The sequence below is a fragment of the Bactrocera dorsalis genome, chromosome 3 (assembly GCF_023373825.1).
Source record: "Bactrocera dorsalis isolate Fly_Bdor chromosome 3, ASM2337382v1, whole genome shotgun sequence".
Taxonomy (NCBI): domain Eukaryota; kingdom Metazoa; phylum Arthropoda; class Insecta; order Diptera; family Tephritidae; genus Bactrocera; species Bactrocera dorsalis.
In genome coordinates this window covers 46,615,288-46,630,448 of record NC_064305.1, presented here as the reverse complement: position 1 = coordinate 46,630,448, position 15,161 = coordinate 46,615,288, and the positions used below count along the sequence as shown (strand labels likewise).

At 37.2% G+C, this 15,161-nt stretch overlaps 1 protein-coding gene across 10 annotated transcripts in view; it reads right to left on the bottom strand.

Annotated features, from left to right (window-relative positions):
• LOC105233792 (oxysterol-binding protein-related protein 1) overlaps positions 1–15,161 on the bottom strand; it is a 386,119-nt gene that overhangs the window by 85,197 nt on the left and 285,761 nt on the right. For 7 of the 10 annotated variants that reach the window (XM_049451343.1, XM_049451341.1, XM_049451337.1 and 4 more), the window contains one exon: positions 12,964–13,181. The exons of 1 other annotated variant lie outside the window; for it this stretch is intronic. In XM_049451343.1, the coding sequence (XP_049307300.1) occupies positions 12,964–13,181 (218 nt within the window). The remainder of the gene's footprint in view (positions 1–12,963; positions 13,182–15,161) is intronic. 2 more of the 10 variants (XR_007422136.1, XR_007422135.1) reach the window with 1 other exon arrangement.

Below are 15,161 nucleotides of genomic sequence, written 5' to 3'. Positions count from 1 at the left end.
CAACAAGAATTGGGGCCTCAAACCAAGTATAATCATGTGGATGTACACAGCGGTCATAAGACCCATACTCACATATGGAGCATATCTCTCTCCATACGTCTACCGAACTCGGCTAGCATCTTCCAAGCAGAAGTACTAGGCATAGAAAAAGCCTGCGAAGTTCTATTAGAAAATCACGGGAATATACATGAAGCAACTATATTTACGGATAGCCAGGCGGCTCTCCTGGCATTGTCTTCACCCACGACAAATTCCAGTATAGTTCACAACTGCAAGAGAGCACTAAGCTCAATAAAAGACAAGCTCCAGCTAAACTTGATCTGGGTTCCCGGCCACTGGAACATTTTCGGTAACGAAAAAGCAGATGAGTTGGCAAAGGCAGGAGCTTTCCTCAATGAATCCGAGGCGGAGCTCATACCGAGCCCGCTAGGATCGATCAAAGGAGAGATCAATAAACAATTTCAACAAATTGCTAACAACAGGTGGAAAAACAGTACAAAATGCGTCATAACTAAACAATTATGGCTAACATACGACAGGAAAAGAACCAACGACCTATTAAATAGGTCAAGAAAAAGTATTTACAGAATCACAGCTACCACAACAGGGCACTGGCCATTTGGGGAACATGCGTCCAAAATGGGTATGCCCTACAACGACATCTGCCGAAGCTGCGGAGTAGCAGGGAACAAGGAAACAATCTTCCACTTTCTCTGCGAATGCCCAGCTCTGGCACAGATCCGACACAAAACACTCGGAATCCACCAAGCACCAAACCTTGAATGGATTTCCACCAAAAGCATATCGGACATAAGTAGTTTCATCGAAACCTCAAAATGGTTTGAGAGAGAGGGTGGAACGTAACAGCAGATACAGGAGGTTATACGAATAGTGTATCAAAATGGCACATCAGTGCTAATTGAGCCCGATAGGGCTGCACTCCTACCTACCTACCTGCACATTTGTAATATCACCAAATCTGTTGATAGATGTTATAAACATAGACGAACAAAAGGAAGAGACACACAGTCGTGCTCACCGCAATTATAAAAATGACACACAAGAAATTTTACTTACAAATTTTTGGCCCAACGTGAAAAAAATATGTAGGACAGAAACAAATAAATGTGAAACAACCTATAGGAAAAACTCAAATTTCAACAAAAGTAGGGGAATACATACTTCTAAATGAACATGAACAATAATATACATATGTATCAGCTCCATTGATAAGTACTCAAAATATTGTTACTTACGAAAACTGGAAAACAAACTTGTTATGAGTCTTCTTCTTTACTGGCGTAGACACCGCTTACGCGATTATAGCCGAGTCAACAACAGCGCGCCAGTCGTATCTTCTCTTCACTACGTGGCGCCAATTGGATATTCCAAGCGAAGCCAGGTCCTTCTCCACTTGGTCCTTCCAACGGAGTGGAGGTCTTCCTCTTCCTCTGCTTCCCGCTGCGGGTACTGCGTCGAATACTTTCAGAGCTGGAGTGTTTTCATCCATCCGGACAACATGACCTAGCCAGCGTAGCCGCTGTCTTTTAATTCGCTGAACTATGTCAATGTCGTCGTATATCTCGTATAGCTCATCGTTCCATCGAATGCGATATTCGCCGTGGCCAACGCGCAAAGGACCATAAATCTTTCGCAGAACTTTTCTCTCGAAAACTCGCAACGTCGACTCATCGGTTGTTGTCATCGTCCAAGCCTCTGCACCATATAGCAGGACGGGAATTATGAGCGACTTATAGAGTTTGGCTTTTGTTCGTTGAGAGAGGACTTTACTTTTCAATTGCCTACTCAGTCCGAAGTAGCACCTGTTGGCAAGAGTAATCCTGCGTTGGGTTTCCAGGCTGACATTGTTGGTGGTGTTAATGCTGGTTCCTAAATAGACGAAATTATCTACAACTTCAAAGTTATGACTGTCAACAGTGACGTGGGAGCCAAGTCGCGAGTGCGACGACTGTTCGTTTGATGACAGGAGATATTTCGTCTTGCCCTCGTTCACTGCCAGACCCATTTGCGTTGCTTCCTTGTTCAGTCTGGAGAAAGCAGAACTAACGGCGCGGGTGTTGAGGCATACGCCAGCAGCTGTACACTCTTATAAAAGATTGTACCTGCTCGATTCAGTTCTGCAGCTCGAATGATTTTCTCCAGCAGCAGATTGAAAAAGTCGCACGACTACATAGAGGAAATATTAGGGGTATTCAGACCAGCCTTGTTAATTCGTTAGTCGTTATTCGGTAGTTTTTTACATGTATTTTGTTTTTGTAAAATTAACGTTCTACCGAGTAACGAACTATCTACCTGGCAAGCTTGTTAATTGTTTCGTTACTCGGTAATATCACATCAGCTGTTCTCCTGCTCCTCTGTACATCAATTTAAAGTACTTACCAGTAATAAATTTGATCTGCTCTACATAATTTTCAATTAAATGACTGCCAATTTTTGATTTTGCGCTTTGTTGAGGCATTTTTACTCTTTAATAAAATTGAATCAGCTGTTTCGGAATAAAATGTACCATACTACCAAGGTAGAGCAAAAAGTATGTTCACAGCTAAGCCTTTTAACGAACTATCGACTAACGAATTACCAAACAGCAAAAACAGGCTTCGGTCTGAATACCCCTATTATCTCATGTGTACCCCAACGCCAAACATCTTATGACTGATAACGAAATGTGTTAATAATATACAATACACCATTCAACAACGAACGGTCAAGTTGAACGGGTTCACAGTACGCTAATCGAAATTTCGACAAGCTTAGCTAGCGAACAGCTCCTGGCGAAGAATTGTTTAACGCGGCGCGACAGTACAATAAAACTATACATTCAACTACAGGATACCAACCGGAAAACGAATTCTCCAATCGGGAAAAGTATCCGGAAATAGAAGATATTTTACTCAAAAATCAAGGAAGAATAATAAATTATCTCAATAAAGATAGAAAGACAATTACATGTAAGTGAAGTGATATAATTTATTTCCGAACGGACAGACGGAATAAAAGTGCCAATAAATATAACAAACATACTGTAAAAGATCGTGGTGCAACCATTCTAGCTGAGAGAGGAAAAATTATCCATAAGGACAACATTCGAAGACAGGCCACAGCATGTACGAAGGTATTATAATATTATTTACAATTTACTCCTCTTGCAGATTTAGTGACTGACCTCAGTAATAGAAAATTTGTTTTGACTGAGACAGATATAGTGTATTTATTTGAAGAGACACAATTTTTGTATCATGTAGCCAATTTAACAGGAGGAACAGATATAATGCAAATCCGAATGAAGAAGACGCTATTCTTGTCAGTAAAATACTTGTAGAGACTTTAAAACCAGTTAATACCCACAAACTACAGGGCACGACGTTAACTAAACATTTTATGCTCAATTATTAAATTCGTCACAGGGTCACAGGGATTTAATAGAAATAAAAACAGGCTTCAATTACTTAAACGAAAACAATAACAAACAAAGAAAGATTAACTCTCAGTTTGAAAAATTATTAGAAAAATTAGATCCTAAATCTTTTGTAGAAGAGATTGTAATCAAAAAAGTTTAGAAAGAGTTAGAGACAATTACAAATACAATTAATTTTGCTAGAAATGGAAATTTTTACTTTGGATTTTTGATGTTCCTGTCATAAATATATTAGAATATTCGGATATCCACGTTTGTATATGCAGGAATACGATAATCACAATATATAAATACCCTATCAATAATAATAAATGAAAATTATACAATTTAATTCCGTTAGCATACAAACATGGAAAATTACAAATTGAAAGAAAAGTAGCAAGTTGTGAAAATAAATAAATTATAAGAGTATCTAAGGGTAAAAATAATCTAGGAATAAATATTTGTAAACAAGAATTGCAAGATAATTGTACCTTCTCTTTACTAAATAAGGACAAAGCATATTGTAGTAATATTGTTCAAGAAAACGTGCCATTACACTGGCCTACACTCATTTTGTGCCTAAGATTCTAGACCTCATTTTAGGTATATTTTGTGAGCTAATACGAAAATATCAGTCACATTTTTCATATCAGTTCTCGTTTTATCTTTATCTTGATTGCCAATTTCAATACCAAAGTAAGCAGAATACAAGCGAATTACAATGTCATTAATCGGTTTCCGGTTGATTTTTCATTGTATACTCGCCGCATATATAACAAAACTTGTCAGGATCATTGCTGGAACTACATTTGTAATATAAATTTAATAAATTTGTACAATTAATCTCATAAAAGTGATAATTATATTGACAGACTTTGAATAAAACCGGAAAAAATTAAAATAAGGCTTGTAGGTAAACTACAGCTGTCAGCTGACATCTAGTAGCAGTAATACAGTTAATGGGGTATTCTAGTCTAGAAATCAAATTTTGGGCAGTTTTTTGAATTATATTAAAAAAAACCAAAAAAAAATTTTACCATCCATTTTTTATGGTGTTCTTATTGATATCTTAAGAATACAGAAAAAAATTAACAAAAAAATATTAAAAATTAGACAGGTGTAAAAAAAATGGCGCATCCTGGTGACATTGATCCTGACTCTCCTGGTGGTCTGAAAAAAAAATCAAAAGAAATTCTTAATCAGTAAGGATGCTGTTATAGTCCCTACCTCAGGGAACACGAAAAAAAAAATTTTGAAAAATGGCGACTGCCTGAAAATAAAAATAATTTTTTACGCCTTTTTTTTTGAAATTCCTGAATTTTTTTTTTGTAATATTAAAAACAAAAATTTTTACACGATGCTGGTAGGAACGATAAAGGATTATATAAAGAAGATTCACACAAAATTTCAAGTAAATCGGTTACATAGAACTTGAGATAATGCCGGTACCGTGTGGAAAAAAGTAGTTTCGAGAAAAACCCGTTTAAAAAAGTGAGTCCCGGCCGAACCGGGCTAGGTACTGCGTCACTAAAGTAACTGTAGCTCTTAAAATAATTTTAATTTTTAAGAATCATTTGGAGGATATGTTCTTAAGGGTCTAAACTTTAAATATATGAAAAAAAATCGAATTATTCAAAATTCTAGAGTAGAATACCCCCTTAATACTACCTACTTTACCAACTACAGATACGGACAGAACTGCACCAAACAAAACAATTTTTTTTGTGGGCCAGTGTTATTAATATTCGATCACGCAAACAGGCATAAAATTAATTCAGTTTAATATTAGCACTACTTTAGACAATAAGACATATTTTAATCATGACCAAGAAATAAAAAATATAATACATGGTCATGAAAATGAACGTGTCAAAATTATGAAAATATTAGAATCCAAATCGAATTATAAATTATTATCTAATATATAAGAAATGTACAAATACCTAATTCCTGTTGAGGAACGCCCTTTACAATTTTTCGCCTCAGTAAAGGCATGTAAATGTTACCAGATCAATTAAGAAGCCAAAAATGCCGAGCTTTCGAGCAGGTATATGAAATGGAGGTTCAGCGACTCTAAACACAGCGCCTTTGAAATGAGGACATTTTATTTCAACAAGAGATACGAACTTATTCAAATATATTTATCAGCATAAAATATGAACACAACATGAATGTTCTGTCGATAGTATATATTATATTATTTAACTCCCGCCTTCCTCTTAGTGAAATCACCTATGTATCTCGGGATTTCCTCGACCGATTTTAATCAAATTCGGTACGACAGATGCTTCTGACACTCATTTGTCAAGGTATGTAAATCATTGAAATCGGACTACAATCACGCTTACTTTCCATGTAACACTATCTTAAGATCATTTTAATTCTTTCACTTTCCAGGTATACAAATAAAAAATCGACTAATAACTATAACTAGATGAAATTTTGCACGAATGATGCCTTTAAATACCACCTTATAACCGAAAATTGTCCAAATCGAACCAAAACTGTTCAAGCCCCTAGGTACCGAATATGCGAACCTCAGTACAGAAAATACTTTTGACAGAAAATATCGGGCAAATTGTACCTGTTTATCAGAAATGACTTGAATACTTTCATTAGCCCCCGTATATCTAATATAAAAATTTACGAAGTTTTGGGTGACTTTATACCACATGGTATGTGGGTTTCTTACTACAAAAAAACATTCAAGTTCGTAGACGGGTGTAATCGGACCACTGCCACGCCCACAAACCGCCAATAACCGAAAATATATATAGTGTCATAACTAAGCACTAAATTAAGATATCAAAATGTCACAAGGGATCGCAGTGGCAAGAGCACCTGTGTGCAAAAAATGTTGGGGAATTGAGCGTCGAGCCTCTAACATGTTTAGTGCGCATATTTTCTAAGCCACTTCTTCATACCAAATTAACACATCCCTGCATTGTCCTCCTAACTCGTCTAAAAACGAATTAGAGGACAATGCAAAAAACATTCAACAGCACCAACATAATGACGAAGAACCCAACAAACAGAAAAACAATGAAACGAATTATTCGAACAGACGGACATATAGACGCAAAACCTACAGCAGCAGAAGTATCAGCAGCAACAATAACAACAGCATCAGAATCATCAGCTCATCAACGCGGAAAAAATCAACCACATCAGGTTATTTATAATTAAATTTATTATAATTGTAAATAGATTTATAAAACAACATACAATTATACACACCCGCACATAATCACCCAATTGTATATATTAACCCATACACATACATACATATGAGTATATTATATTTACGCAAATACACTAATTTGAATTGTCAGTGAGTTCTACTAATTTTATTTTATTTGGAACACAGGCAAACACAGCGTCGACAACCCCGACATTTTGGTCCTTCGAGCCGGATTGAGCGCCTATTAAAATAAAACCCACCCAATTAACCATCGTTTGGATCAACAGGATTTTAGATCATCATTATATTTATATACATATATTCACCAACCCAACCCAACATTGGATTCACGTGTGAGTATACATATAAGCCACGTAAAAAAACACCCCCAATGAAAAACAACAAACAGCCTCGGATGAGAGACCCCCCTTTTGATGACGACCATGGCAAACGAAATAAGGACTATGATTTGAGGGCATGCACCTGGAATGTCTGGTCCCTTAATTGGGATGGTGCCGCTGCCCAGCTGGTAGATGTCCTCGTAAAGATAAAGGCTGACATCACCGGCGTCCAAGAAATGCGATGGACGGGACAAGGACAGAAACGAGTAGGTCCTTGTGACATTTACTACAGTGGCCATATAAAGGAGCGTGTTGGATTCGTGGTGGGAGAGAGACTCCGTCGTCGAGTACTATCATTCACTCCGGAGAATGAACGTCTAGCCACAATCCGCATCAAAGCGAGGTTCTTCAACATATCGCTGATTTGCGCCCACGCCCCGACGGAAGAGAAGGACGATGTGACCAAAGATGCTTTTTATGCTTGCTTGGAGCGCACTTATGAGAGATGCCCCCGCCACGATGTCAAAATCGTGCTTGGCGACTTCAACGCCAGGGTGGGCAAAAAAGGTATCTTTGGCACTACGGTCGGTAAATTCAGCCTCCACGAGGAAACATCCCCAAATGGGTTGAGGCTGATCGATTTCGCCGGGGCCCGAAATATGGTTATCTGTAGTACTAGATTCCAGCATAAGAAGATACATCAAGCTACCTGGCTGTCTCCGGATCGAAAAACCAACAACCAGATCGATCATGTTGTGATAGACGGAAGACACGTCTCCAGTGTTTTAGATGTGCGTGCGCTCCGAGGTCCTAACATCGACTCGGACCACAATATTGTTGCAGCCAAAATTCGCACCCGCCTCTGTGCAGCAAAAAACGCACGCCAACAAACACAAGGAAGGTTCGACGTCGAGAAGCTGCAATCACAACAGACAGCCGAACGATTTTCTACTCGGCTTGCACTCCTGCTCTCTGAGAGCACTCGTCAACAACTTGGTATAAGGGAACTGTGGGACGGCATTTCAAACTCCTTACGTACAGCTGCAACCGAAACCATTGGTTTTCGGAAAGTGCAAAAGAACAGCTGGCACGACGAGGAGTGCCGTGTCGCAGCGGAGAGAAAACAGGCTGCCTACCTCGCAACGTTACGATCGACCACAACACGTGCGGGATGGGATAGATACCGAGAATTGAAGAAGGAAGCGAGACGCATTTGCAGACAGAAGAATAAAGAGGCCGAAATGCGTGAGTACGAACAGCTTGATAAGCTGGCCGACAGGGGTAATGCTCGAAAATTCTACGAAAAAATGCGGCGGCTTACAGAAGGTTTCAAGACCGGAGCATACTCCTGTAGAACCCCCAAAGGTGATCTAGTCACCGATGCCCAGAGCATACTTAGATTATGGAGGGAACACTTCTCCAGCCTGCTGAATGGCAGTGAACACATAACACCAGGAGAAGGCGAACCCGATTCCTCAATCGATGACGATGGAGCAGACGTTCCATTACCCGGCCATGAAGAAGTTCGAATAGCAGTTGCCCGCCTGAAGAACAACAAAGTGGCAGGGGCCGACGGATTGCCGGCCGAGCTATTCAAACACGGCGGCGAAGAACTGATAAGGAACATGCATCAGCTTCTTTGCAAAATATGGTCGGATGAAAGCATGCCCAACGATTGGAATTTAAGTGTGCTATGCCCAATCCATAAAAAAGCAGACCCCACAATCTGCGCCAACTACCGTGGGATAAGCCTCCTTAACATCGCGTACAAGGTTCTATCGATCGTATTGTGTGAAAGATTAAAGCCCACCGTCAACAAACTGATTGGACCTTATCAGTGTGGCTTCAGACCTGGTAAATCAACAACCGACCAGATATTCACCATGCGCCAAATCTTGGAAAAGACCCGTGAAAGGAGAATCGACACTCACCACCTATTCGTCGATTTCAAAGCTGCTTTCGACAGCACGAAAAGGAGCTGCCTTTATGCCGCGATGTCTGAATTTGGTATCCCCGCAAAACTAATACGGCTGTGTAAACTGACGTTGAGCAACACGAAAAGCTCCGTCAGGATCGGGAAGGACCTCTCCGAGCCGTTCGATACCAAACGAGGTTTCAGACAAGACTTCTCAGTTGCCTACTCAGAAGTAGCACCTGTTAGCAAGAGTTAGTCTACGTTGGATTTCAATGCTGTCATTGTTGTTTGTTGTAATACTGTTCCTAGATAGAAGTCGCGAGTGCAACGACTATTTGTTTGATGACAAGATATATTTTATTTTGTCTTCGTTCACTACTAGGCCCATTTGCTTCGCTTTTTTGACCAACCTGGAAAAACCAGAAAACGGCGCGATTGGTGCGGCCATTGATATGGTACGCCAGCAATTGTACACTCTTGTAGAAGATTTTCCCTTCTCTATTCAGCTTTGCAGCTCGAATTATTTCGTCCAGCAGTAGATTAAAGAAGTCGCATGATTGGAAGTCGCCTTGTCTGAAACCTCGTTTGGTATCGAACGACGTATAGGTCTTTACCGATCACGACGGAGCTTTTGGTATTTACTCAACGTCAGTTTACACAGTTCAGACTTAGCGGAATAGAGACAGTTAGTTTCGTGCTGTCGGAGGGTGCTCTAAAATGGACCAAGAAGTGGAGTGTATCGATTTTTTTCCATTCAGATGGAAAGACCAGGTAGAGATGGATCTAGCTACATTTGAAATATCCAATTGGCGGCAAACAGCAAAGAAAGAACGACTGGCGCGTTCGGCTATAACCGCGTAAGCGGAGTCTTTGCCAATAAAGAAGAAGAAAATGTTAACGTTTGGATAATCCCACCACCAAATTTGGTTGTAGTTCGTCAATTAGTTCTCCCGATACAGGATTTCTACTAAAGGTAAGTACTAAAATTGTTCTTAAATTAAAATGTGAAATAAACTCAACCAAAAGGACTAAATTAGTATATTGAGTTGATGTGAAAAACGTGAATTAGAAAATCGAAATTAACTATATTGGGAATAAGAGATCAACGTCAAAACCAATTTCAAACAAATAACCTCTGTTAACTAAATTTTTGTTCAGTACGGGTGCGACCGAACATTGTATAAGCTTGCAACTTGCAAGACTCAATACCAGGGAAATACCTTAACATGTAAAATGCCAACCAGAAGATCTAAATCTAAGCAATTTTTTATATGTACATATATACTACACCGACAACATAAAAAAAATGTTCCCTGAGTTTCATTTAGGTACCTCATATATACCAATCACCACTCACATGGAGGAAAATCAAGTAGATGTTCCTAAATCCTGATATTAGTTGTATGAGGAGTGGGTAAAGTATTCGCCCAAGTTTATCTATTTAAGCACAAAGATCTGCACACTCTGCATTAAAATTGTCATTGACTGTACATATGAATGAAACTCTAACTTGCAATATTTCGAGAAATTCTGCAATAGCAAAAGTTCTGCGATTAACATCAATTATTTTATGGGATGAGGGTACAACGGCGAATAAAAAATTACTAGAAGCATTTAATCGAACGAATATTTAAGTGATAATCAACAGCTTTTTGGTGGTGCTTTGATATTTCTGTCAGAGAATTTTCGTCAAACATTGCCTGTTATTCCTCGATCAACTCCAGCTGATGAAATAAATGCCTGCTTGAAGTCATCAGTTCTTTGGCGATATGTACAAAAATTTACACTCAACATTAATATGCGTATCCACCTATAAAATGATTCAGCTGCCCATGTGTTTTTAAAACAATTGTTAGAAATTATTGATGGTAAAATACAAGTCGACAGTACCAACGTATCATATATCACTATACCGAACAATTGTTGTACAATTGCGCAATCGATAGATGAAAAGAGAAAAAGTTTTTCCGGATATTTTTCAGAATTATAGAAATCATGACTCTCTACCAGCCATTTTAACACCTAAGAACATTAATGTCAATGCCATTAATTTTCAAATTCAAGCGAAACTCCTAGGTGCAGTAACGACATATAAATCAGTCGACAATGTTATGAATCAAGATGAGGCAACCAATTGCATTTTAAATTCGTTGGAACCAGCTGGTATGCCACCGCATTGCTTAAATTCTTTGATTATATTATTGCGAAATATTAACCCACCAAAACTTTGTAATGGCACTAGATTGGCATTGAAAAAGTTATTGCCAAATTTGATTGAAGCTACGATCTTAACTGGCAAATAAAAGGAGGAGTTTGATTATTAACGCGTATCCAACTGATATGTCATTTCAATTCAAACGATTGCAATATCCTTTGCGTTTATCATTTGCGATGTCTATCAACAAGGCCCAAGGACAAACACTTAACGCTTATGGTGTGAATTTGGAGGAATAATGGTTTTCAATGGCTAGCTAGCCAGTAATAAAATATTTTTCCGTTTGAATAAATTAATTATATGTTAAGGTACATTCTACGGAGCCGCTAGTAAAATATATATGTACTTACGTTTTAGAGGCAATGCAGTTTTTTTAAATAAAAAGCCTGGACGAAGGTTTAACCGGAAACGTGCAAGCTTAATTTTTCTTAATGATCCTTTTGTCTAAACACTTTTTAATTTCATTTTAAAATGGCAAAAAACTTGCGGTAATAGGCAATTGAAGTAAATTGAAACCTCCCTTAGGCGGACGAATTTTGTCCGCCCAATAGGGTGTCCGTTTGAGTGGAGGGCTATTTTAAAACAAAAAAATATTAATTTATTAAATTATTTTAAATAGCTTTTGAGTTACAGCCTTCTAAAATTGAGTCGAGTGCCATTAGCGAAATCAGCGTATCTTTCAGCTCGTTTTTCTTGAAACAGGGTTTTTCGATCATCAGGAAATTGTTCTACCAGTTCTGTATATTTTTACATATAATAATCTAACTCTTTTGGATATATTGACCAATATATGCGGTATATGTATAGTCAACCGGAAGTTCGAAAAGGTCTTGTTTTAGGTATGTGTAGACTAGGGCAAGTATTGACCCGATATTACCATTTTTAACCTGCAGAGATGATGTTAACAGGAAAGAAAGCTCCCTGAGTTTCATTGAGATAACTTAACTATTTATCCAGTTATATGGTATCAAGTCACCGGAACTTTGAAAGTCCGTATGTTGAGTATATGGGGGCAATGGAAATCTATGGCCCGAGTGTACACATTTTTATGAAAAGGTTCAGTTATGTCATAGAAATTGATCACTACCGAATATAGAAAAAGTCAGTGATAGGCACTAAGATCTACATATTTGGTATCTGAGGGTTATAAGTTATGGTTCGATTTAAACCATTGTGAAACGGACTGATAGACACTCGACCATCAATAAAATCAAAATTCAATTCAAATCTATTTAATTGCGGCATAGAACTATAGAATAAAACATATATTAAATAAAATATAAATATATAAATATATATAATTAGGGTGTTTCATTTAAAACATTTCTTTTTTTTTATTTCTTTGCAGGCACATGAGAATTAAAAAAAACCGAATATTTGAGCTCTTAATTTTGATTTTAAGTACTTTCTTTTTTATTCTTTACGCTTTTCATATATTTTAGGAGAAAATGAGTGAAGGGTGGTTTTATAGAAAACTTCTAAATGAAAGATTTGCTCCGAATTTCAATAACCTATCTCACAGACTGGTCGATATTTGCGATAAAATGAATTTCGATTATGCCTATCATCAAATTTTGACCCCGCTTTATCATACTATGATATGATGACTCTAGTGCATTTATTAATTGATTTGTTGTGCTTTTAATAGTTTTTAAAAAACCCGATATATGGGCAATGACCGCGCTTATAATCCAATTTCTTTTATAACATTAGCGTATAGATCTTTTGTCTAGAATTTTATTTCTTACAACAAAAGGAAGTACTTAAAGCCAACATCCAGCACTGAAAGGTTTTCTTTCTACACAAATAAAAAATACAAATTTCAAAAAAATTTAAATGAATCACCCTACAAATATACCATATAACATGTAATTTATAGTTATAGTCATATACCGGGGCTGCCATGAGTCATTATTTTGTCCTTTCCGTGATAGTTCCGCACCACGCTGTTTTTCTTCCAATCTGTTTTTTTGAGCTGATGCGGCTGTTACATCACCTTCTTCGAGATATCGTATATCTGGGCGCAGTCTTGAATCGGTGTTACACAAAGGATGCGATGCAATAGGGTTGATAGCATTAAGCTGCATCGCGAAGTCTGTAAAATGATAATACTAAAAATGCATATAGTGAAACGTTAATTGAAGGCATAGGTAAAATTAAACAAAGTAAATCACATGTCTTGTGCAATAAAGCAGAAAGGATAATATCGGGCTCACATGCATTAACACATAAGAGAAAGGAACTAAAAAATATTAATATACCAATGTATTCAGCAAGTATAATTTCTACTTTTAAATGAAATAATAGCATTTTGCGAAAAATTTAATATAAATAGGTAATGGAAGACTAAGTTCGTGTGCAACCCAATATTTTATTCTGTCACATTTTGCAATGCTCAATGAGAAGGAAATATTTTCAAATTTTGCAAAATATGTTACATTCACTCTGATACATATACTTGATCCGCAATACAGGGCATGAGCTCGCTGACTGGACTGTACAGTGTATGACCAAATTAGCAATAGCATCAAGTTACTTATAGTTCCATATTAGATCAGTTTGGGTACCTGGATTGTAAAATATGGCACTTCACTAAAACCTCATTAAGATGGAAACGATCCCGTGTTACCCTGGTCTCGCCAGGTCTATTGAATTAGGAAAATATATCTTACTACAATGATAGGAGTCCTGACTTCAAGCACCTAAGGAAGGGCAATGAATGGGTATAATTGAAAAAGCTTTTGTAATTTGTAAGAGTCAAGCTCGAAGAAATTTTTTCACCAATTTTGTTCTTTAGTTTGTATAATAATTTGTTATTATGTAAGCTTTAATAAAAAAAACAAAAAAAAAAAAAAAAAAAAAAAAAATCACGTGTTGACAAAGCTTTTTAATAAAGAATTAGTAATTTTATATTCAACAAATAAGGAAGGGCTACGTTCGGGTGCCACCGAACATTTTATTCTTTTGCAACATGCAAAAATCAAAGCCAGGAAATACTTTAAGTTGTAAAACGTCAACCAGAGGATCGAAATCCAAGCAATTTTATGTATACATAATGCAAGCAATTTTATGTATACATGTCTGTCAGTATAAGAGACAGACACATAAGGTTTGTTAAAAAAACAAAAAAAAAAAACATTATATCTTAAAAATCAGTATATACTAGTAGTAGTATCACACATACTATTAACATGCCACTCACTAAAAAACCAATCATATAGAGTAAAGTCAGCCGGATGTTCGAAAATCCTTTGGCTATGCCAAATTTTGCCCTGTTTTATTTATTTTAGGTCACCCGGAAGTTCGAAACTCTTTATATTAGTTATATTAGGTATATGGGGGCTAATGGAAGTCTTGGTCCTATGCAACCTATTTTTAATACACAGACATACCATTATCAGAGAAAAACTATTCTTTAATTTCAATTACATATCCCACACTTTGACCGAAATTTTCGACTATAGGTACCGGGACATTAAAGACATTATTCGTGCAAAGTTTTATCCCGTTATATTACGATATTTGTTTCTTGATTTGTTTATTGGAAACTGAACGAATCAAGTGGAATTTAAAATTCATTTTCACAATGTGACATAAGAATATAAGAAGAATGCCACATACTAATTTTGCCGAAATCGGTTGGTCGTATCCCGACAAATGGAATTCCATCAAAAAGTGGGTGGTGCCACGTCCATAGTCCAATTTTCACCCCGAGTTCTATAAAGCATTCTCATACCACCTCATAGGTAAAATTAAATGTCTCTGGCGTATTTAGTTGTTGATTTATCGCGCTTTTAGTAGTTTTTAACATATAGCGGGGAGTAAACAGGGCTTTCTTCCGATTTCATTCTTTTTTACACTGTCGGTAGGAGTATTTATTCAAGGTGCGTTCCAAAGTAAACAGGACTTCAAAAAATGCAGAACGAATGATTTTTTTTTAGCAATATCCATTTATTTTATTCAAAATAGTCTATTTCTGCTTCAATACAGCTTTTTGCATGGTCCAAAACAATGTCGAATGAGTGTTTTAGCTCGTTAGCCGATATGGCCGCCAGTATGCCGGTGCAAGCCCTTTGAATGGCCTCTACGTC